This window comes from Camellia sinensis, chromosome 2 (genome assembly GCF_055761805.1).
Source record: "Camellia sinensis isolate YWXY chromosome 2, ASM5576180v1, whole genome shotgun sequence".
Taxonomy (NCBI): domain Eukaryota; kingdom Viridiplantae; phylum Streptophyta; class Magnoliopsida; order Ericales; family Theaceae; genus Camellia; species Camellia sinensis.
The window spans coordinates 61,229,401-61,253,200 of record NC_138962.1 but is presented as its reverse complement, the minus strand read 5'-3'; the positions used below and the strand labels follow the sequence as shown (position 1 = coordinate 61,253,200).

General features: G+C 38.9%; 1 protein-coding gene and 1 pseudogene across 15 annotated transcripts; both read right to left on the bottom strand.

Annotated features, from left to right (window-relative positions):
* Positions 1–310: 310 nt before the first annotated feature.
* LOC114279959 (putative disease resistance protein At1g61300) lies at positions 311–23,180 on the bottom strand. 14 transcript variants are annotated; one of them, XM_082914571.1, is made up of 5 exons: positions 23,003–23,180; positions 22,695–22,869; positions 18,695–18,748; positions 837–3,868; positions 311–763 (listed from the first exon to the last, which is right to left on the bottom strand). In XM_082914571.1, the coding sequence occupies exons 4-5, from the start codon at positions 3,851–3,853 to the stop codon at positions 757–759; spliced, it is 3,024 nt and encodes a 1,007-aa protein (XP_082770697.1). In that variant the 5' UTR covers positions 3,854–3,868; positions 18,695–18,748; positions 22,695–22,869; positions 23,003–23,180; the 3' UTR covers positions 311–756. The 14 variants fall into 14 exon arrangements, with proteins under 14 accessions (XP_082770697.1, XP_082770693.1, XP_082770698.1 ...); XM_082914567.1 differs by having other exon boundaries at positions 311–732; XM_082914572.1 differs by lacking the exon at positions 18,695–18,748.
* On the bottom strand, positions 8,894–12,003 carry LOC145820066 (5-methyltetrahydropteroyltriglutamate--homocysteine methyltransferase pseudogene; annotated as a pseudogene). The gene has a single exon (XR_014360982.1). The product of XR_014360982.1 is annotated as a 5-methyltetrahydropteroyltriglutamate--homocysteine methyltransferase pseudogene (transcript).
* Positions 23,181–23,800: the final 620 nt, after the last annotated feature.

Below are 23,800 nucleotides of genomic sequence, written 5' to 3'. Positions count from 1 at the left end.
AAACTTGGAAGAAAGGTAATCATGGTAGATGTTACAAAATATGAGCAAGCAGAAGAAAAAGGAGTGAAACATAATGTGCATTACAAGAATAAAGAAAAGGGTGTTCTTGTTGAATCACCTTCGTCCGCTAAAGAAGAAATCACACTGTGCGAAGTACTTGATCAAATAAAAAATCATTAGGAATTTCATTTTATAGAAAAATCTTACCCTTGTCACTTTTAAGTACTTGCAAGTAGTCCTGCTTCAGTGCATATGTATAGTCAAACAGATAATAGAGTAGGGAAGCAAAGGAGTCATAGTAGAGGGCATATGAGCGATGAGAACATAATTAGAATATCAATCAACGGCTAAAACAGAACACAAAGAAGTGTGCTAAGTAAAAGATAACATACATGGCCAGCTGATCAGTCTTGTTCTGTAGCACACCATATAAAACAGAAACCAGGTCTGCTGTTTTCATATATGAATACATACATGTAAAATTGCTGCAGCATAGACAAGGACAAACAAGAAGGAACAAACACACATGCATGCAAAACAAGCACTCAACAACAACAACATCACCATCACCATCATCATCATCATCATCATCATCACCATCACCATCACCATCACCATCACCATCACCATCACATCCAAAGTAACTTGAAAGCTCCATGCCAGTGGGACTACTCAACTATTTTGGCAAAAGAGATAGGGCTGCTGAATTTCAAGAGCTCATATGACCATCTTCTGAAAGCAGTATCACTGTGAGATCTATGACCTATGAAATATTTCAAGTTAGACAAGGAACTGCACAAACTATGAAAACAAACCATATTAAAGATGAACATTACCTGAGGGTACAAAATTTTCTAAGCCGTTCTTTGACCTCACCACATGGAAATGCTTCCCACCATTGTTTCTCTGCTTCAATAGTTTCCAGCTTTGCTGCATTATCTTTGTTGAAAGGTAATACAAGCAAAACAGGACACTTAAAAATCTCAACCTTCTCCAAGGATCCCCACTCCAGTGACTCAATTGTGCAAACACCACTCAATTTTTTCATGTCAAGGAGAATCAGCTCCTTCAGCTTTGGCAGTACATTCAGATTTCCAGCAGCGTCAGATTCTGCAATTATTTCTTCAATTTCTTGGCACTTTTCAATTTTCAAATACTGGATTTCATTAAGTTGTTGAATCACACCTGGAGGAAAAATCTTGACCATCATTTGACAACTAGTCAGATGTAGAGTTGTTAATTTAGTTAGGCTTCCAGGTTGCATTGGGCCCTTACAAATGCTTTCCAGCTTTGGTAGATTCTTTATGTACAAGTGCTCTAAGTTTGGCAATACTGCACTGTTCACTGCATCCACTATGGTTTCAATTTCATCACAACTTTCAATTAGACAACCTTGGACCTTGTTCATGCTTGCAATTCCAAGGTCGGACAGCTGCTTGATGTCTTTGTGGTTCACTAATTCAAATCCATCAGCTTCAGCAAGGACTCTGAGAATTGGAGAATTGCTACCCACACTATTGGAGTATTTGACATACTTATCATATCTAAAAAAGTCGGGAATTTGAGGAGGTTCTGAGTTTTGGCAACCAATGTAAAATTCAAATGAGCTAATGCTCTGGACATCTTTCCATGAACTACTTTCGATAAAACTTAGGAGAATTGTAGCTTTAGGAACGCTGATACGAAGAGTCATAGGTGCAACCTCAATGACGTCTACAACCTTATCAGAAAAGGAAAACTTCAGAGACTTTAGTTCTTGCAATGCGGCCACTTCTTTTATGATATTCTCTACCACCGCAATAGACCATTGCTCCGGAGATTTCACATCAATGACCAATTCTTCCAATTTAGAAAGCTTTGAAATTATATTATAGTTAAAATGTACCTCTTGGGAGGCATTTTCATTTCCAGACTTGGTGGCAAATGATGCTCGCAAACGCTTTAAGCAGATCAACTTCTCAATATGAGGTGGTATATTATCGACTCCACTCCCCTGAATATCAAGTGCTTCAAGATGTACAAGCTCTATAATGTCAGAAGGGAGCTCCACCAAATGTTTGCAATTATTTAGATAAAGGATCTTGAGTCGGATCAAGATTGAAAGAGATGATGGTAACAACTTGATTCCTGTGTCAGATAAATCCAAAACTCTAAGATTTTTCATATGCTCAAAGAATAATGCAGGGATCATGTCAAGAGCCAAATTCTTTTGCAGGAAGAGACTGGAAAGCAAACTACAATTGGGGGAATCTGGTAACCAATCCAACTTATTGTCACCCAATGAGATCCTTTTCTTCTCACTCCAAGATTTTTCATCTGGGGGCCGTCGTAATGCTTTGCTCGTTTTCACTAGATATTTACAATCAGGTTCATCTTCTGATATATATAAGGCTACTTGTCGGATGAATTTGTGCATTGTAACACGGTTATCATTCTTACCTTCCTCAAGTAATGACACATTCTTAAGGCGGCTCAATATTAAATGTCCAATCATGATGGACTCCTTCGTTGCACAATCATCATTGCCAAGGAGATCTTCAGCTGCCCAACACTCCAACAAATAATCTGTGTTGATGTCACTATCTTCAGGATATAATGCACCATAAAGAAAGCATTTCTTATACGTGTCATCGTCCAAGTCATCATAACAAAATTTCAACAATTTATACATTTCCCTAATGCCTTGACATTCTTTTTCAGGCCACATCCTCCAACTATCCAATCCATCACTCCAAAGGTACTCGGTGTTTTTCAATCTGAAAGTATTTGCTACTTTCTCTATCAAGAGTGGAAGTCCACTGCACTCTTTACAAACTCGCCAAGCAAGTTTCCGAATTTTTTGATTTGCAATAAGTTTTGGGCTTCCTAAAACATCTTGAAACATCTTCCATGCCTCATCTAGAGATAAATATGTCACCTTAATCACCCTATCCACCATTGAGGAACAAACTTGACGCAGCCTAGTTGTTAATACTATCTTGCAGCCATTGTTGCTTTCAGGAATCCCAATTTCATTTAAATTGAGATCTTCCTTGACATCATCCAAAAGTAGCAAGTACTTCTTGCCCTTCAACTCCTTGAATATTCTTCGGGCAACTTTGTCAGCATTGCTAGCACCTTCCATCTTTATTTCCATTCTTTGCACAATAGCCTGTTGCAGATGCTCCCGGCTCAAATTTTTTTTACTCCCCTCTTTTGATACTGTGAGCCATATGACTATGTCAAACTTTTTGGCAACTTGTTCATGGTTATTCAAGTTGAGCATTATGGTTGTTTTCCCAATCCCCACTGTTCCGTGGATTCTGATCCCCTTAACATTGTCTTTTTCCAGCAAATCCAGTATCTGCTCTAGTGGTTTTCGAAGTGTTTCGAATTTGTTGATATCTGGTCCCCTCCTCTTCAATACAGTTTCTGGTGGTTGATCAACCAGAATTTTATCTCTGATTTGGTTGCCGTCATTTAGAAGATTGGTAACTTTCTTGTACATCTTTATCATCTCCTCTTTGAAATATGAGGATGAAGGAAACCAAAAAGATGACTCTTCTTTGCTATGTTTTCCATATTCATCTACTGAAAATTTCGCTTGTTTCTCAATCTCCACTGCCCTGTTGATCCATTCCATGTAAGTTTCAGATGGTGCCTTCATCTTGTTTCTCTCAACTTCATTCATGAAATCCTTCCTTATAGAACTGAGTGCACGTACTGCTGCATTTAAAGCATCATGAATCTCCTCCACTTCGTCCACGGGTGGATCCCAAAATATCGGCTTAGCTTGAGAAGCAGCTTGCACCACTCCTGCTGCTGCCCCTACCGCACTGGAAACTGCTCCTACTATAGCTATTGTTTCAGCCATCAAGAATCTCAGAGTCTGTAACAGAAAAGTGATAATTTTAGAGAATACCAAGATTAGAGAATGATTGTGATATCATCCCCTTTTTATATTAATGAAGATGAATAATTACAAGCGAACCCTAAGGCATAGAATAATTACAATTGAATAATAACCCAACGAATAATATACTATTCTAACACTCTCCCTCAAGCTGGTGCGAAGATATTTCTCATGCCCAGCTTGCCAAAGATGCCATGCAATGGCTTACTCCCAACTCCCTTGGTGAGGATGTCAGCGAGTTGTTCACCGGTCTGCACAAATGGAATACATATTGTGCCACTAGTGAGTTTCTCCTTAATGAAGTGGCAATCAATCTCAACATGCTTTGTCCTGTCATGTTGAACCGGATTGTGAGCGATGTTGATGGCGGCCTTATTATCACAGTATAACCGCATGGAGTCCGTCTGATCAATACCTACATCACTCAACAATAACTTAATCCATAAGAGCTCACATACCCCTTGTGCCATAGCTCTAAACTCAGCTTTTGCACTTAACCTAGCAACCACATTCTGTTTCTTACTCCTCCAAGTAACTAGGTTGCCTCCAACAAAGGTGCAATATCCTGAAGTCGATCTCCTATCAGTTATTGATCCAACCTAGTCAACATCTATATAAGCTTCCACACGAAGATGAGTGAGTTTGAAAAATAAAGACCCTTACCAGAAACAGACTTCAAGTACCTCAAAATTCTTATGACAGCCTCGAACTGAATCTGATGAGGAACATGCATAAACTGGCTAACCGCACTGACAACAACAACAATATCAGGACGGAAGTGATATAGATAGATGAGCTTATCCACTAATCGCTGATAGTTCCCCCTATCAACAAGTGTTCCTCCTTCATCATCCCCTAGTTTCTGATTGGGTTCTAGTGGAGTGTCACAGGCCTTGTAGCCAAGCATCTTAGTTCCCTTCAATAGGTCAAGAACATTCTTCCTCTGTGAGATAAATATCACATCCCTGGAGTGAGCAATTTCAATTTTCAGAAAATACTTCAAGCTCCCTAAGTCTTTGATTTCAAACTCACTTGCCAAATATTTCTTCAATAGAGGTATTTCTTCACTATCATCACCTGTAAGAACTATGTCATCCATATAAACAATGAGCGCTATAGTCTTACCACATAAGGAATGTTTCACAAATAAGATGTGATCTGTCTGACTCTGTTTGAAGCCATATTTAAGCATAGCCTGAGTAAATCTCTCAAACCAAGCCCTTGGAGACTGTTTGAGACCATATAATGACTTCCGAAACTAGCATACTTTACCCTCTGTTTGATGATCCTCAAAACCAGGAGGATGTCCATATATACCTCTTCTTCTAGGTCACCATGGAGAAAGACAATCTTTACATCAAACTGATGAAGAAGAACTCCGAAAATATGAGGAAGAAGGAATATATTTTTGTTATATTCAAAACTTCTTATCTTACAAGACAAAATGACACTCCTTATATAGGAGATATTACAAACATCATTATAACCCATTATATGCCACTTACATATTATATATTACCACTATCTACCACTATCATATTATATACATGCCACTATCTGCCACCAACACCACTATCATATTCTATACATGCCACTATCTACCACCAACACCACTATCATATTATATACATGCCACTATCTTATTATATACATTAACACAAATTTCCAGCACTCCCCCTCAAGCTGGTTTGAAGATATCGTCCATAGCCAGCTTGCTAGTCAGCTTATCAAATTGCTTCTTGTGTAGTCCCTTCGTTAGCACATCAGCTAATTGTTCACCTATTGGAAGGTAGGTCATACAGATTATGCCAGCATTGATTTTCTCCTCGATGAAATGTTTATCCACTTCTATATGTTTTGTGCGATCATGTAGAACTGGATTATGAGCTATAGATATAGCTGCTTTGTTGTCACAATAGACCTTCATAGGTGTCGGGTGAGAAAGCTTTAATTCTTCAAGAATTCTTTTAATCCACATTACTTCACAGATTCCATGGGCAACAGCTCTGAACTCTGCTTCTGCACTACTTCTAGCTACCACATTCTGTTTTTTACTCCGCCATGTAACTAGGTTCCCACCTACAAAGGAGCAGTATCCGGATGTTGATCTCCTGTCTGTAACACTTTCTGCCCAGTCTGCATCTGTGTATACTTCAACTTGAAGATGTCCATGTTTCTTGAACAGTAAGCCTCTCCCTGGAGTTCCTTTCAAATATCTTAAGATCTTATAAACGGCCTCAAAGTGCTCTGCCCCTGGTGAGTGCATGAACTGACTTACTATGCTGACTGCAAAGGCAATATCAGGCCGTGTATGAGACAAGTAAATCAATTTCCCTACAAGTCGCTGATATTGTTCCCTCTCTTTGACTTCTTCAGCCTTAGCAGCTTGTAACTTCAAGTTAGGCTCGATCGGAGTCTCCACCATCTTACAACCAAGCATACCTGTTTCTCCAAGGAGATCAAGAACATATTTTCTCTGATTAACGAATATACCTTCCTTGGATCTTGCAAATTCCATTCCGAGGAAATACTTGAGGGCTCCCAGATCCTTAATGTGAAATTTTTTTGCGAGTTTCTCTTTGAGGGCTGCTAACTCTGCTTCATCATTACCAGTTAAAATGATGTCATCAACATAAACAATCAAAATTACAATTTTACTGTCTTTTGAATGTTTATAAAATATTGTGTGATCTGCTTGACTCTGCGAGAAGCCACAACTGATAACTGCCTTCCCAAAGCGTTCAAACAACGCTCTTGGTGATTGTTTGAGTCCGTATAATGACTTGTTCAATATGCATACTCTGTTGCTTCCAAGTCTCTGCTCAAATCCCGGCGGTAGGCTCATGAACACCTCCTCTTCAAGATCACCATTGAGAAATGCATTTTTAATGTCAAGTTGATGTAGAGGCCAATCTGAATTTACTGCAAGAGATAACAGTACTCTGATGGAATTTATTTTAGCAACAGGAGCAAACGTCTCCTAATAGTCGATCCCATAAGTTTGAGTGAAGCCTTTAGCCACCAGTCTCGCCTTGTATCTCTCAACGTTTCCATCTGCGTTACATTTTATCGTAAACACCCATTTACACCCAACTGTTTTCTTGTCTTTGGGTAGATCAACTATCTCCCAAGTACCACTTCTCCTTAAAGCATTCATCTCCTCCATGACTGCTAATTTCCAATTCGGATCATCCAATGCTTCCTGTATATTCCTTGGAACAAACAAGTGTGAAATCCTAGATGTGAAAGCTCTATGGTTTTTAGACAGTCTGTATACAATGACTCTCCTATATATAGAAGAGAAAAAACATATTCACCTACCACACTCAACTCTCACCTAACACACTTACATCTACCTACCACACTCAACTCTCACCTAATACACTCAACTCTACCAACCACACTTACAGCCCCCCTCAAACTCAAGGGGGATAGGAACTAACCAACTTGAGTTTGGAGAGAGTAACAAAACAAGAAAATACATAAAAATAAAAGAGGATAGGAGACACTGTATGGTCGTGTCAGACCATTGGTGAAGACACTGGATGGTGGTGTCATAACGTTGTAGAGGACACTGTATGGTGGTGTCATAACGTTGTAGAGGACACTGGATGGTGGTGTCATAACGTTGTAGAGGACACTGTATGGTGGTGTCATAACGGTGTAGAGGACACTGAATGGCGGTGTCAGACCGATGTAGAAGACAGTTTATAGGGTCATGTCGGACCGTTGTAGCAGACAATGTTGTGACAGTTGTTGTGACAGTTTATAGAGTCTTGCTGGACCCTTGTAGAAACTAACCGGAATCAATGTCGGGACAGTTTACAGAGTCTTGTCGGACCCATGAAGGAGCTAACCGGAATCAATGTCGGGACAGTTTACAGAGTCTTGTCGGACCCATGAAGGAGCTAACCGGAATCAATGTCGGGACAGTTTACAGAGTCTTGTCGGACCCCTAAAAAGTAGCACCCTCAAAAGGTGTGCCCAATCTTTCAAAAAGCGTGCCATCAAAAGGCGTGTCCAATCCATAAAAAGGCGTGCCATCAAAAGGCGTGCCCAATCCATAAAAAGGCGCGCCAGACACGCGGCAAGGCACGTGATCGACAGAGCGCGTGTCGGCCTCTTCGTCATGGTCTTTATAAACCGAGGCGGAGGCTGTGCTTGAGGCAGAAGCGAAGACAAAAAAACCTTGTGAAAAAACTTCTGAAAAACTCTTCATTTTCTGAGAGAGATATTCATTTTCTGAGAGATTGCCTCTAAGAGCTGCAAATCTTGAAACACTCTGTAACCAACCCTTCCGAACATTACCAGTCTGAAATTGCTATTTCGCTGAAACACTTAGCAACCCAAAACATGGCCTCTTCTTCCCGGTCAGCTACCCAGAATATGGCCTCTTCGTCCCATGGTCTGCTCACTCTCTTTCCCGACCTCAATGAGTCCACAAGAGAGACAACTGGTGTGGTGGCACTGGAACCTCAACCAAGCGCCTCGGAGTTTGCTCCGTTGAACTTCCCTATGCGGTCTGTGGAGCAAAGAATGGCAGTGCAGTCGGATGTGGAGGCCAATCAGTATACATTGAAGTCATGTGTGGAGACCATGACTGCGGTCACAAACCTGTCGCACCGGCTGCAGAGTAGGACAAATGAGGTGCAGCAGTTAAACGCCCAACTAGCTCTGCTCCAGCGCATGTATAAGGATGCGCGAGCAGAGATATGTGTGCTAAAGGCGGAAAATAAGGAGCTGAAGCGGAAGGCCACCGTGATGTTCCGATTTGGAGGGCCGCCATATGCTGCAGTGGAGGAGCAGGGAGGAGGCAACTTGCTTGGTGGTCTAGGAAGCACGGAGGCAACACCGTCAAGGGCCGCCCAGGACGGAGGCAAAAAGAAGAGACCTGCGGCAGAGTAGAGAAGAAAAATCCCACTGTGGGTGTGGTTGTTGTGTTGTGGTTGTGTTTGTTTGTTTTGGTTTGGTTTGGTTTGGTGTTTTTTTTTTTTTTTTTTTTTTTTTTTTTTTTTTTTTTTTGTTGTTGTAGAATGGTGATCAGGGCGAAGTCCCGATAGAAATAAAATGAGTGTATTGTGCAAATCTAAATGGCTTGAAGGTACAAGACTGAGCAGAAAAATGAGATTGAATGAATAGAAGGTTTTCTTTTTTTTTTTTTGTTTTTTTTTTTTGTTTTTTTGTTTTGATAAAATAAAATAAATAAAGAAAAAAATAATAATTAATTTTGAAAGCAAACGGAGGAAAGAGAGGGACAAACTCATGTGGATGTCAGGATAAGAAAAGGCAAAAGAAAGAAAAAAGAGAAAAATGCAAACAGGAGTGGAGACAAATTGAGTGGAATTCGGTGGAAAGAAGAGAGAAATCAGGATTATAAATTGCTTTGGCTAGTGGTAGGGCCCACCAGCACTATTCACTTCAAAAATGTGGAATGGTGAGCAAGAGGTGGAAACAACAAGCTTGTCTTTACCCACGATGCCCTCAAGAGTCTGCAGCAGGCTGAGAGATGCAGCAAGATCATTGGCCCATATGTTTCTTCCATCAACCACTCCAGCAAAGAGGTATTTTCCTGACGGGAATCCACTTGTAATCAAATCAAGAGTTTGTGCTCCGCGAACCAGATCAAAACCAAAACCAGTGACACACTTCAGGCTGGTGAGGGTTTTAAATGCCTCAGCTGGAACATCAGCAAAGTAAGTCTCGACAATAACATTCAGGCCTGACAAAGCTGATTCTAGCTCAGAGTAGGCAGCAGTGAATGCTTGCAATTGGTGAGATTCAAGATCCTTCACAAGGGTGGACTCATCAAACTGAATCCATGATGCACCAGCGGCCTTTAGCTCGGCAACAACTTCCTTATAGATTGGAAGGATTTTGTCTAAGAGGGAGAGAAGAGAAAATGATTTCTCGACACCCTTTGCAGGTTTTGAGAGCAACAAATAGGACACAGGGCCAACAAGGACTGGAACGGTATCTACTCCAAGCGCCTTAGCCTCCTTATATTCATCAACAGCCTTGTGGGAAGCATATGAGAACTTGATCTCAGGTCCCAACTCAGGGACAATGAAATGGTAGTTGGTGTCGAACCACTTGGTCATCTCCATAGCAGGTACAGAGGCATTTCCTCTAGCCATGGAGAAGTAAGTGTCAAACCCAATCTCACCACCTGTCCAACCATATCTAGGGGGAACAGCGCCAAGCATCGCGGTTGTATCAAGCACCTGATCATAGTAAGAGAATGTGTTGCTAGGAATATACTTGATGCCAGCACCGGCCATCTGCTTCCAGATGGAAGACCTCAGATCGGCTACAACCTTTTTCAAATCCTCAGCACTGCTCTTCTTATCCCAGAAGGATTCCAATGCAAACTTGAGCTCTCTCTTGGGGCCCATGCGAGGATATCCAACGATGTGGGAGGTCATTTTTCTTTAGGAGGTAGAACCGGAAGGGAGAGAAATCTGCGACTGGTTCTTGGTGAGTGAAGGCGGAGGAAGGCGGAGTTTCGGTTCAGTTATAGAATTTGTGACAGCGGAGTGAAGGTATGTGTAGAGGTCCGGCGGACGGCCAAGTTGAGACTGCCGCCCGCCGGTGAAGCAGAATGACTAGGTTGTTAACCTTGCTCTGATACCATGTAAAAAATAAATTGATAGATAGAGAATAAATTGTATGTATTATTGATTGATTTAAATTTGTATACAATGACTCCTATATATAGAAGAGAAAAAACATATTCACCTACCACACTCAACTCTCACCTAACACACTTACATCTACCTACCACACTCAACTCTCACCTAACACACTCAACTCTACCAACCACACTTACACAGTCTTTGATAGGAGAGGTAATTTGCAATAGGATGTTTAATGCAATTTCGGACACCTTTCCTAATTGCTATAGGAACATCAAGGTCGGAAATAGAAGGAATAGGATTACCTAAAATTTCGATGCCAGAACTCGGGTGGACATTCGGGTCATTATTCCTCAGATGAAATCGCTTCCTAGTATAAACCTGAAGCTCAGAATTTAGATCATTTTGTAGTACTTCTCCCCCTAAACAATAATCTTCTTGACTAGGCACCATAGAACTTGGTTCTCCTAAGTGATCATTATCAGGCAGATGTGATTTTTGTGTAGGATAAATGACATTGGGGAGCGGGATAGAAATATCCCAAAAATGGTCTTCTACTCCACTTGTCTCCCCCTGAAGAGAAGTGTTGGGGAAATAGGATTTTGTTTTCACAAATGACACATCCATACTCACATGAAATTTCTTAGTTTGAGGATCGAAACACTTATACCCCTTTTTGTTTGAGGAATAACCCAAAAAAACACATTTTATAGCACGGGGGTCAAGTTTTGAACGAAATTGACTGGGAACATGAACATAGGCTTCCAAAAACTTTGGCGGGTAAATCAGAAAACAACCTCGTGTCAGGAAAAAAAGTTTTGAGACAATCAAAAGGTGTTTTGTATGTTAACACCTTTGTAGGCATCCTGTTTATCAAATAAGAGGCTGTTAAAATTGCTTCACCCCATAAATATTTAGGAACATGCATGTAAAATATTATAGCACGTGCTACTTCAAGTAAATGTTTATTTTTTCGTTCTGCAATGCCATTTTGTTGAGGGGTATCCCGACATGTAGATTGATGAAAAATCCCCTTTTTTTCCAAAAACTCACCCAACTGCTCATTGAAATATTCTGTTCCATTATCAGAATGTAAAATACCAATTTTGGTTTGAAATTGGTTTTCAATCATATTGTAAAAATTTGTGAATAAATTTTTCACGTCAGATTTTTTATTCATCAAATAAATCCAACATAAGCGGGTATGGTCATCAATAAATGTAACAAACCATCTTTTACCAGAAAGAGTAGTGATTTTAGAAGGGCCCCAAACATCACTTTGAATCAAATAAAAAGGTTTGGAAGCCTGGTAAGGTTTTGGCAAATAAGTAGAGCGATGAAATTTTGCAAAAATGCAACTTTCACAATGAAAAGAAGAACAATCAATCCTTTTAAATAATTCTGGAAATAAATGTTTCAGATAAAGAAAACTAGGATGTCCTAGCCTATAGTGCCATAGCATTATTTTTTCTCGAACAGAGATTGAACTAGTACTATTAAAGCTCTAAGCTTTTTTATTACTAACAGGTACTTCATCAAAGTAGTAAAGACCTTCAAGCATCCTAGCACGCCCAATCATCATCCCCGAGTTCTGGTCCTGAAATTCACAATGGGATTCAAAAAATGTAACACGACAATTAGAATCCTTAGATAGTTTACTGACAGACAAAAGGTTACAGGCTAAGTTGGGGACGTGAAGAACAGCATTGAGATTAATTTTCTCAGTTAGTTTAATAAATCCTTTTCCTGCAATAGGTGAAAAACTACCATCGGCTATTCTGATTTTGTCATGACCAGAACAAGGGAAATAGGTACTAAATAAATGGGAAAAACTAGTCATGTGATCGGAGGCACCGGAATCTATGATCCACGGAGAGAAGTTTAGGCAAGAGAAGGCTTTAGGATTTCTACCTGTTTGTGCCAACAAAACACTAGGAGTACCGGATGAGGAGTTGGATTTTATCAGCTTTAAGAGTTGATCAATCTGCTCTTTGTTGAAGGGACCTGAATCGGCTTCATTAGCGGTAGGAAAGCCACGATTCTTCTCTCCTTGTTTGCTGCTTTTCCAGTTGACAGGTTTGCCATGGATCTTCCAACACGTTTCGCGTGTATGGCGAGACTTGTTGCAAAAATCACACCAGACCCATGGCTAATCATCAAACCTGCGCTGGTAATTTGCAGCCTTGTTGGCCGCAGCATCGCTAATTAAAGCAGAAATTTTAATTGATTCACCAGTACCTTTTTTCTTAAGCATGACGCTCCTTCGACTCTCTTCCCTTCTGACTTCGGCAAATACTTCGCCAATGGATGGGAGAGGAGGTCTGCCAATAATTCTTCCTCGCACTTCATCGAACTCAATGTTGAGGCCGGCAAGAAACTTGTAAATACGGCTGTCTTCCACAGTTTTCTTGTGGTGGTTGCAGTCGTCAACTGATTTCCATTCGTATGTGTTGAAGATGTCAAGATTCTGCCACAACCTTTTCAACGAATTGAAATATTTGGTGACAGAATCATCTCCTTGACGAATCTCTCCCAACTTCAAAGTTAATTCGAAAACTTGAGATTGATTTCCTAGGTCAGAATACATCTGACTAACATTATCCCACAATTCTTGTGCAGTAGTATAGCACATGTAATTAGAGCTTATATCCTCCTCCATGGAATTGACCAACCATGTCATAACCATGGAGTTTTCAGCGTCCCAACTGTCGAACAGCGGATCATTAACAGCAGGAGCCTTCTTGTCACCAGTGATGTAACCGATCTTTCCTTGCCCACGGATATACATCCGGACAGATTGTGACCAGCGGAGAAAATTATCACCATTTAGGCGGATGGTGGTGATTTGGACAGAGTGAGAGTTGGACGTTTTCACCGGAATGGCAGCGGCAGGGGTTGAAGTGGTTTCGGACGTGACTTCCGACATGGCTATGACGGTTTTAGGGCTGCTGTGTTTTTTGTTGCTCTGATACCAACTTAGAAAATATGAGGAAGAAGAATTCCGAAAATATGAGGAAGAAGGAATATATTTCTGTTATATTCAAAACTTCTTATCTTACAAGACCAAATGACACTCCTTATATAGGAGATATTACAAACATCATTATAACCCATTATATGCCACTTACATATTATATATTACCACTATCTACCACTATCATATTATATACATGCCACTATCTGCCACCAACACCACTATCATATTCTATACATGCCACTATCTGCCACCAACACCACTATCATATTATATACATGCCACTATCTTATTATATACATTAACACAAATTTCCAGCAGTGGCCAATCTAGATTAGCTGCTAGAGAGAGAAGTACTCTGACTAAATTTATCTTAGCCATGGGTGCAAAGTCTCCTGATAGTCAATGCCATATGTCTGAGTGAACCCTTTTGCCACAAGTCTAGCCTTGTAACGCTCAATAGAACCATCCGCTTTGTGTTTCACAGTATACACCCATTTGCATCCCACAGGTCGTTTGCCTTTAGGTAACTCAGTCAATTACCAAGTGTCATTCTTCCTAAGTGCTTTCATTTCCTCAATCATGGCAAATTTCCACTCAAAGGTAGCAAGAGCATCCTGAAAATGGTTAAGAATGCCAACAGAGGAAATATTTATGAGGACAACAAATGAGAGTAGGACATAAATTTTGAGATAGGATGTTGAGTACAAGATCTCACACCCTTTCTCTTGGCAATAGGAACATCAAGATTAATAGGTGTATCAAGATTAGTGGACTCAAGAGATTTAAAGTTTCCTGGACTCTTATCAAAAGCAGGAGATGGCAGTGGGTGAGCAGAAGTGGTCTCTTGTATCCAGTTAACTTTCTGTCTGTCTTCATCCCTGACATAAACTTGCCATTCCCTATCCTTGTTGACATTGGGTTTTGTATCCCAGTAAGAGGTGGTGGTGCAAGAACAACTGGTTCCACCATAGGAATCACAGAAATCACTTCACATCAAGGCTCCCCTTGAAGGAAGGACTGTGACACCGGAGAGGACAAGAAATAGGACTGGGACTCAAAGAAGGTGACATCCATGGACACAAACCACTTATGAGAAGGAGGGTGATAACACTTATACCCTTTTAAGTAGGAGAGTATCCAAGGAAAACACATTTGAGGGAGCGAGGGTCCAACTTACCACGAGTAAGAGAGTAATTGTGGACAAAACAGACACAGCCAAATATTTTGGGAGGAATAGAAAACAAGGACTCAGAACCTAGGAGGACTTGAAGGGGAGCTTGTTTTTGCAAGACCTAGTAGGAAGACGATTAATAAGATGGGCAGCGGTGAGAACAGTGTCGCCCAAGTAGGAAAGAGGCACACTCATAGAAAAACACATGCAGCGAGCCATGTCAAGAAGATGACGATTCTTGCGTTTCGTCACCCCATTTTGTTGAGGGATATTGGCGCAAGAGGTCTGATGGATAATGTCATGAGCAAAAAAATATTGCCCTAACCCAAAATCTATGTATTTACCCCCATTATCAGAACGGAAGATTTTGACAGTGGCCCCAAACTGAGAATAAATCATCTTATAAACTGCGGAATACAAAGAAAACTTCACTCTTGTCTTTCATGAGATACACCCAATTAGTATGAGAAAAATCATGAATAAATGTAACAAACCATCGATGACCTTTTACAGACATAACATGAGATGGACTCCAAACATTAGAATGGATTAATGAAAAAAGAACTAAACTCTTATTAAAACTGGGAGCAAAAGAAGCTCTGTGTTGTTTTCTAAGTTGAAAAGACTCACAAAAAAACTTAGACACATTATTGTTTGCAAAAACAGAAGGAAATAAATGTTTAAGTAAATAAAAAGAAAGATGCCCAAACCGCCGATGTCACAGCCATAAATCATCTTTGGTAGTAGGATTTATGGTGGAAGAATGAGCAAGCTTGTCCGGTTGATCCAGGAAGTAGAGACCATTTTCTACACTACCACTGCCAATCGTCCTCCTCGTGACAAGGTCTTGAAAAGAACAATGATTAGGAAAAAAAAGTCACACTACAATTCAAATCCTTTGTAATATAATTCAAGGATAACAGGTTAACAGAAAAATTTGGAACATGGAGAACAGAAGATAGAGGTATGGTAGGAGTGACATGGACTAAACCTTTCCCAAAAATAGAAGAAACAATACCATCTGCAATCCTAACTTTGTCTTGACCTGAAAAGGGCTTACAGGCAGAGAAAAGGTCAGATGATCCAGACATATGATCTGAGGCACCAGAATCAATAATCCAGGGCAAAGACTTATGAGAAAGGAAAATACAAAGAGAAGAGGCTAAGTTACTTGAGCGGGCAAACGACGAGGAAGATGTACTGAGAGCATTAGAAGACCGGCGGTCCAATAAGTGACGTAGAACATCCTCAAGCTCATGAGTAGTCATGCCAGAGAGACCATCAAAAGCCTGGCCAACGGAAGCGGAAGTAGAATCAAGTGTATCAACGGCACTAGATTTATGAGCCCGTGGAAGAGAGCCATGTCCTCTAGACTGGCCTGACCGACCGCCTTTAGAATCAGACCAATCACCTCGACCCTCGGATGGAGTCCTATGAAGCTTCTAACACATCTCACAAGTATGCCGCGGCTTGCGACAGTAATCACAGAATACGGACTACTTAGCGGCAAACGAAAGGATGGGAGTTAGGCTGAGGCCATCTCTAGGGGTAGATAGTAATGCTAAGCGGTCAGTAGAGACAGGTGACATCATAGCAGACCGGCGACTCTTCTCATTCTGTACATAGGCGAATGCCTCCTGAAGTGAAGAAAGAGTGTCCATACTCAGAACCCAACTCCGAACCGGATCATACTCTACATTGAGACCTGCCAGAAACTTGAAGACCCTTTCCTGTGCAATAAACTTCCTGTACCCGACTGAATCAGTAGTGCAAACAAGCTTATAGTCCTGCAGGTGATCAAGGCGTTTCCAGCCGTTGGTGAGAAATGTGAAGTACTGAAGAACAGTCTGCTCCCCCTGAACAGAGCTCTCAATAGAGCGGTGCAACTCAAATGCTTATGAGAAATTCCTTTTACGGGAATAGGTGACAGCCACAGCGTCCCAAACATCCTAGGCAGTCTCCATAGACAAGTAGCCCTCACCAATTTTTGGTACCATCGAATAACCCACCCCATAATCAAAGAGTTGGTAATCTCCCAATGGTCATAACCCGGGTCAGTGGTACTGAGTGCTTGTATCCTGCCATCAACATACCCCATCTTCCCTCTACTCTTCAAAAAAATAGTCAAACTCTGCGACCATGCTAGATAGTTCTGACCATTAAATAGAGAGGTGGTGATTTTAAAATTAGGGTTGGGGTTATCAGTTATAGTAATAGGTATAGTGGAACTCTCACTCCTAGGTGTCTGAGAAGTAGTGGACACACTGGTGTAATCTGTCATAGACTACCGAACCCTCAACCAAACTAGTGCCAATCACAAACCCGGAAGATAGTGGTGGAAGGAAAAACACAACTACCACTATAAAAGCGTAAACAATTAAGAACTCATAGAAATTATTTGGTTGTGTTTGGTGTGGCTTTGAAATCATGATTCCACCCCTCCGTTTGCATGCACTGTTTGGATGGAGTTTTGAAAATGTGATTCCATCACACATTTTAAAACAGTTTTCTCTTTCACGTTTGGATGGAGTTTTCAAAACATATTTCTCTTTCACGTTTCGTCTTCTGCAGAGGAGTTTTTGAATTTTGGGTCTACCCGGACGTTCAGTTGGTCGACTGGAACAGTGTATTTTATTTATTTTTTTTTGCAATTGCCCATCGCCACCTGTTATTTGGAAAAAAATATATATATTTGTTTTGATATTTTTTAAACATACAAAATATTTTTTTTAGACCAAAATGATAAATTATTTTTTTGAATTGAGTTTTAAAAAAAGTTTGGTTATGAATTTTGAATGGAATTTTCAATAGAGTTTTGAGTTGTGTGTTTAGTTATGAGTTATAAGTTTTTGAATTAAGTTTTGAAAATTTTCAAAACTCATAGCTAAACAAATTTTCTCTTTTCATGTCACATCAAAAATTTAAAACTCAATTAAATTTTTTTTTCAAAACTCATAACTAAACAAATTTCTTCTTTCAAATCATAATTCCAAAACTCACAAACTCAAAATACAGCTCTATTCTCAAATCATAATTCTAAAACTCAATCAAACGCAACCTTTATTTTTTTTTTCCTTTATTTTTTTTTTCAAGAGAAAAGAAGAAACAGAGGTGCACTGTTCAAGACCTCATGACCAAGTCAACAATAGAAAGACACAACAGACAAAAAGACAACAGTAGAGGGAGGGACGATACTACATGCTGTCGCATGAAACCAAAGAGAGCATAGAGGCTCGTCTTGCCTAGCCGACTGCACCAGTGGTCGACTAGGCTAGAAGGCCTATCGGCAAAGACCAACGAGAGACCAGGATGGGCCTTTGGTGAGGATTTCGACCAACCTAGGTGAGTTTCGAACCCCAGGGTGATCTTCGGTACTGATTTCGACTAACCAAGGTGAGAAGAGAACCCTAGACAGACATCAACCCACCCCAAAAACAACCTGGGTCCTTCTCGGCTGGAGCCGAAACCCCTCAAGGTGGAGTCAACTTGAGCCGACAGAAAGGGAACCTTTTGGTTGCTGGCTGCATGGGTTGTCTCCAGCTAGTGGCTGGGGGCTCCGGTGGGTAACAGGAACTGTATGGGTGGATAGGTTTAGATTTTAGGGTTAGGCTTTGATATCATGATAATTTTAGAGAATACCAAGATTAGAGAATGATTGTGATATCATCCCCTTTTTATATTAATGAAGATAAATAATTACAAGGGTGCCCTAAGGCATAGAATAATTACAATAGAAAAATAACACAACTAATAATATACTATTCTAACAAAAAGGTCAAAAAAAGAAAAAATAATTAGATAAAATAATAGCAGGGATGGACAAAGAGCAGAACTAAATGTACCATCTTTAACTCATTCTCATGTCAAGTATGACATCAATTCTTTTACCAAAGACAATATTTGAGCAGTCAGTAATAGAAGAATAGCAAGTCAATGTACTATAGGCAATGGATCGTTTTTTTTTTTTTTTTTTTTCTGAAAAAAATAAAATATTTGAGCAGCTTGTAACAGTACTAAAGTACCTCGTCCGTTCAGGAACAGAATACCCAAAAGAACGAAGACTACAAAAACTTCCCCTGCATAACATAAGATATTCTAATAATAAGCTGCTCAGTTCTTACACAAATTAATAGGCAGTGCAGTGGTTATCGGAATCAATAAAGGCCTGTTTGGTAACATTTATATCAATATTTTTTGTTTCAGTTTACAAAATTTTAAAAACTATAAACAAAAACTAATTTAGTTACTTTCATTTTAAAAAAAAATGTAAATAGTTTATAAAATTATTGTAACAAAAACAAAAAGTTATTTTCGCTTGTTTAGAAAATTTTTATTCCTTCATCTTCCACTCCCTCTGGACACCACCCACTGACCACCCCCACCTCTGACCATAGTTGTCTATGTGGCGCACTTTGGACAGAAACAATCTCTGGCCACCACTTCAGCTGAAAAACACCTTTGGCCATCATCTCCAACCGTCATGAACCACAATCGGCCACCTCGGCCAGTCACCATCTCCGGTTGTCGGAAACTTCCTTTGGTGATTCTTTGACGATATTCTCATTTATAGTTCATCTTAGTAGAAGGAACATAAATGTCATCTGTGTATTGCACTCACCCTCCTTCAGGAGAAATCTTTATTTGTGACCTCAAGTAGAGTATCTTGGTCATATTATCTCCAAGGATGGGGTAGCAGTAGACCCTTCAAAAATAAAGGCTATGGTTGAGAGCCCTACACACCAAAACATGTTTGGGCACTGTGTGGATTTCTTGGCTTAACTGACTATTATAGGAAATTTTTCAAGGACTATGAAAAAATTAGTGCACCTTTAACAACCTTGTCGCGAAAGGGTGCGTTTAATTGGGGGCCAGATGCTGAAGCTGCCTTTGTCAAATTGAAGGACGCTATGATGTCTACTCCTGTCCTTGCTCTATCAGATTTCCTTGAACTCTTTGTGGTAGAGTGTGATGCTTGTGGAGTGGGAATTGGCAGAGTTCTAATCCAGAAGGGTCAACCTTTAGCATTCACTAGCAAGGCATTATCACCAGTTCATCAACAGATGTCAATATATGACAAGGAGAAGAGGGCTATAGTCATGCAGTGAGACAAAATAGGCCTTACCTTATTGGCCACCATTTTCAAATACAGACTGATCATAAAAGCATTAAATATATTTTGGAACAGCGAATCTCATCCGTGGAGCAACAAAAATGGGTCTCTAAATTACTGGGGTATGACTATGAGATTATTTACAAGAAGGGGACAAAGATTGAGGTTGCTGATGCTCTTCCTCAACTTCCTGAACAAGCTGATTTGGCGGCTATAACAGCTCCAATATTTGGTGGTCTAGATGACATACGAGCGGAGTGGGCGAGTGATCTAACTATATAGGATTTGATAATCAAATTGCATAAAGACCCTAATGTTGTCCCACACTATGCTTGGGATGGCAAGGAAGGACCTTAGGTACAACGGCCAAATTGTATTGGTTGCTAATTCTCCCCAAAAGCCATTGTTACTTCACGAGTTCCATGCATCTTCCTCTGCTGGACATTCAGGCTACTTTTGCACTTACAAACGACTCTCTCATGTCTTTTACTGGAAAGGGATGCAGAAGGAGGTTAAACATTTTGTACAAGAATGTGACACGTGCCAGAGAAATAAAGCAGAAACAGTAGCAACCCTGAAATGCTACAACCACTTGCAGCTCCTACCCAAGTGTGGTCAGATATCTCTATAGATTTTATAGAAGGCCTTCCTTCCTCACAAGGGAAGAACGTGATCTTTGTGGTTGTGGACCATCTTACAACCTATCAACCACAGACAGATGGCCAGAGACAGAGGTCTTTAACCAGTGCCTTAGAGGATTATTTGATGTGCTTTACAGGTGATCAGCCAAAGGATTGGGTTTGCTGGCTTTCATGGGTAGAATGGTGGTACAACACTACCTATCATTCAACTACCAAACAAACTCCATTTGAGGTAGATTGTGATCCAAGAGAAAGGGATGGCCTTTTGCAACTTCTCAAAAATAATCTACATCAAGCTCAGTCCCGAATGAAGCAACAAGGAGACAAGCATAGAACAAAAAGGGAGTTTAAGGTACGAGATTGGGTCTATTTGCGGCTACAACCCTACAAACAAGTTTCCATACAAGTTTGCTCTTCTAAGAAGTTATAGCCACATTTTATGGTCCTTATAAGGTGCTTGAGTGTATAGAACCTGTAGCCCATCGGTTAGACCTTCCTGAAGGCACTAAGGCTCCGTTTTTTTCCCGTAAAATATATTTCATTTTGCTTTATTTGGTTGAACACAAAGTAAGTAAAATATTTTTTTAACAAAAATAACTTTCATCAAAAGCTCAAAAATGACTTCCTTTCCAAAATTTCGCAAGTCATTTTTGGCTTACCCACAAGACTCCTCTCAACAGTTGGGAAAACCATGGTTTGCAATCTTCATTGGTTTTGTGGCAGCCTAGGTGAATAACTGGTTCTCCGATTATGAATTCAATGTCCACATTGCAAGTTAGAGAAAGTGCAATTTGAGTATTACGTAAATATTTTACAAACAACAGCCAAACACTGAAAAATAGGGAGGAAAATATTTTTTTGCATAAAAATATTTTACATGAAAAATATTTTTTGATGTAAAATATTTTACATTGAAATAAACAGAGCCTAAGATTCATCATGTTTTCCATGTTTCTTGTTTGAAAAAGAAGCTTGGAGTTCACCTTCTTGTTCAAAGGCAGCTACCAGGTATTTCCTTGACAGGAGAAACCAAGATCCAACCCCAAGCTATATTGGATTGATGATTAGTCAAACGCAAGAATCAAGCAGGAGTGGGCGTTCTAGTCCAGTGGAATAGCTTTCCAATTGAGTATGCTACTTGGGAATCCTATCACTCGCTCAGGGAGAAATTTCTAGCGTTTGTTGCTTTCCAACCTTGAGGACAAGATCGTTAATAAGAGTGGGGGAATGATACGATTACTTTCTATATTGGTAGATAATGTTCAATTTTATTTTTAGGAGTCAAATGTGCCATTTGTTTTGGCATGATTTAATTTCTTTTTCCGGCAATCTTGTTATTTCTGTTGCTGGCTGGTGTTCTAATTATATAAAGGTGTAGATGCCTTATGGCACTTTTATGCAATCAATGATAATTTGCTTTAATGCTCTAATTGGTTTACTGGAATGGGATGATCATTCCCGATGAATGATGGTTCTATTTGCAATGTATTTTTCATTACTTTTTTAAATCAACCAAGCATGAGAATGAAAATTCCGGTTGAATGATTATTCCATTCTACTCCATTCCATTCTAGTAAACCAATCCCCTCGAGGTGATCTTCTTCTTCTTCTTCTTCTTCTTACTATCCCATTATGTTCCTTCAGTCACTAAAATACCATAGATAGAGCTCTGGTTCTATCATGGTTGAACTCCAGAGATTTGTTAGATCTCAAATTTTGAAATTTAAAATTTAAAAAGTAGTTTATGGCTTTTTGGGCAAACTGCAAAAGGAGTAAAGGGATCAAATTTCATTTAAACCATGACAAAATTGATATTCAAATATAACATGATTCAATTTAAAGCATCAAAACACATATTAAAATCTACATAGTAATTATGCTTAGAGCATCTCCAATACTTCAACTTTTTTTATTCTTCATCAAATTTAAATTTGATGAAAAAAAGTTCAAAATTCATCTCCAATCCTTTCACCAAATCAAGGAAGAGTCATTTTTTCATCAAATTGAGAACTCATCAAATTCAAATTTGATGAAAATTTAAAAGATTACATTGGAGATGAATTTTTTTTCATCAAATTTGATGAAAAGGAAAATTTAGGATAATAGAAGAATTTTTAAAAAGAATTTGATAAAAATTGGATGAAAGGATTAGAGTAATGCATATCAAATCAAGCTTTTTACTCAATTTGGAATCAAATTTAATGAAAAAAAATTAATGAAAGGTTGGAGATGGTCCTATGCTGAAGGAATAGATATTGAGTGCATACCTACCTTATTGCTGCATCAAGTGCCCAACAAAGGAAATTTTCCGACAGTTTTCTGTTTGTTTCCCAAGAAATTCGAGTTTCAGTGCCAATTGGACTGGTTTAGATCAATAGACAGTAGACAATTCTTCTCATGCAGATGGGTTCGTCTAATCATGTACCAGCTTGCTGTCCTTTGACTTCTGGGAATTTACAAAAAGAGTTAATTGGACTGGAATGATTTTCCCGGCAACTTGTTTGGGTATTGAATTTACCAGGAAAAAGACTAAAAAAGAAAAAAAAATAAAAGAAGAATAATTTTACGGGCTTTTTGACCTAGTTTTATCCTGGGCAGGTAGGTATGGACAGGCATATACATACATTCCTCTCTGTTTTCCTAGAACATAGAACACACCAAACGGATGCTGATCATTTCAAACTGTTAGTATTTTGGGTAAATTACACAGACACCTTGATTTCTATTTAATATAGATTTTCGCTTCTAAAATTATAATTTTCTTATTAAATTTATAATTTCATTATAATGCATTGTTAATATCATATTTTAAAATTTTTTATGATAAATTACACTGACACCCCCATGAGATTTTCATTTAATATAAATCTCCATTTATATTTGAAAAATTATACTTATCCTAGTCTGATTAAAATGACATATTTGTCTTTTAGTCTTTATACATGTCATATAATAAAATAGTGTAAATATTTTGTTCACGTCATTTCAAGAGAAGTAACAATCATCTTCTTTAATTTAGCTCATACAAAAAATTGAGTTTTTTTATTTTTATTTTTATTTTTTATTTTTCGTGTTTTTTTAAAAAAATTTATTGATTTTTTAATATTTTAAATAATTTTTTATTTTTTAGATACATCTAATCTAAATATACTTAAGAAATATAATATTACGTGATTTTTTAAAAAATTCACTAAACACAAAAAAAAATATAAAAATTCAATATATTATCTTATTTTGTTATATTTAATAGATTTTTTTTAAGTTTTTTTGTACAAATTTTATATTTTTTAAATATATCTAGAAAAAAATCATAAAAATATTGTAATAGTAATCTGTAACCCACTAACATACACTTTATTAGTTTATTTATTTATATT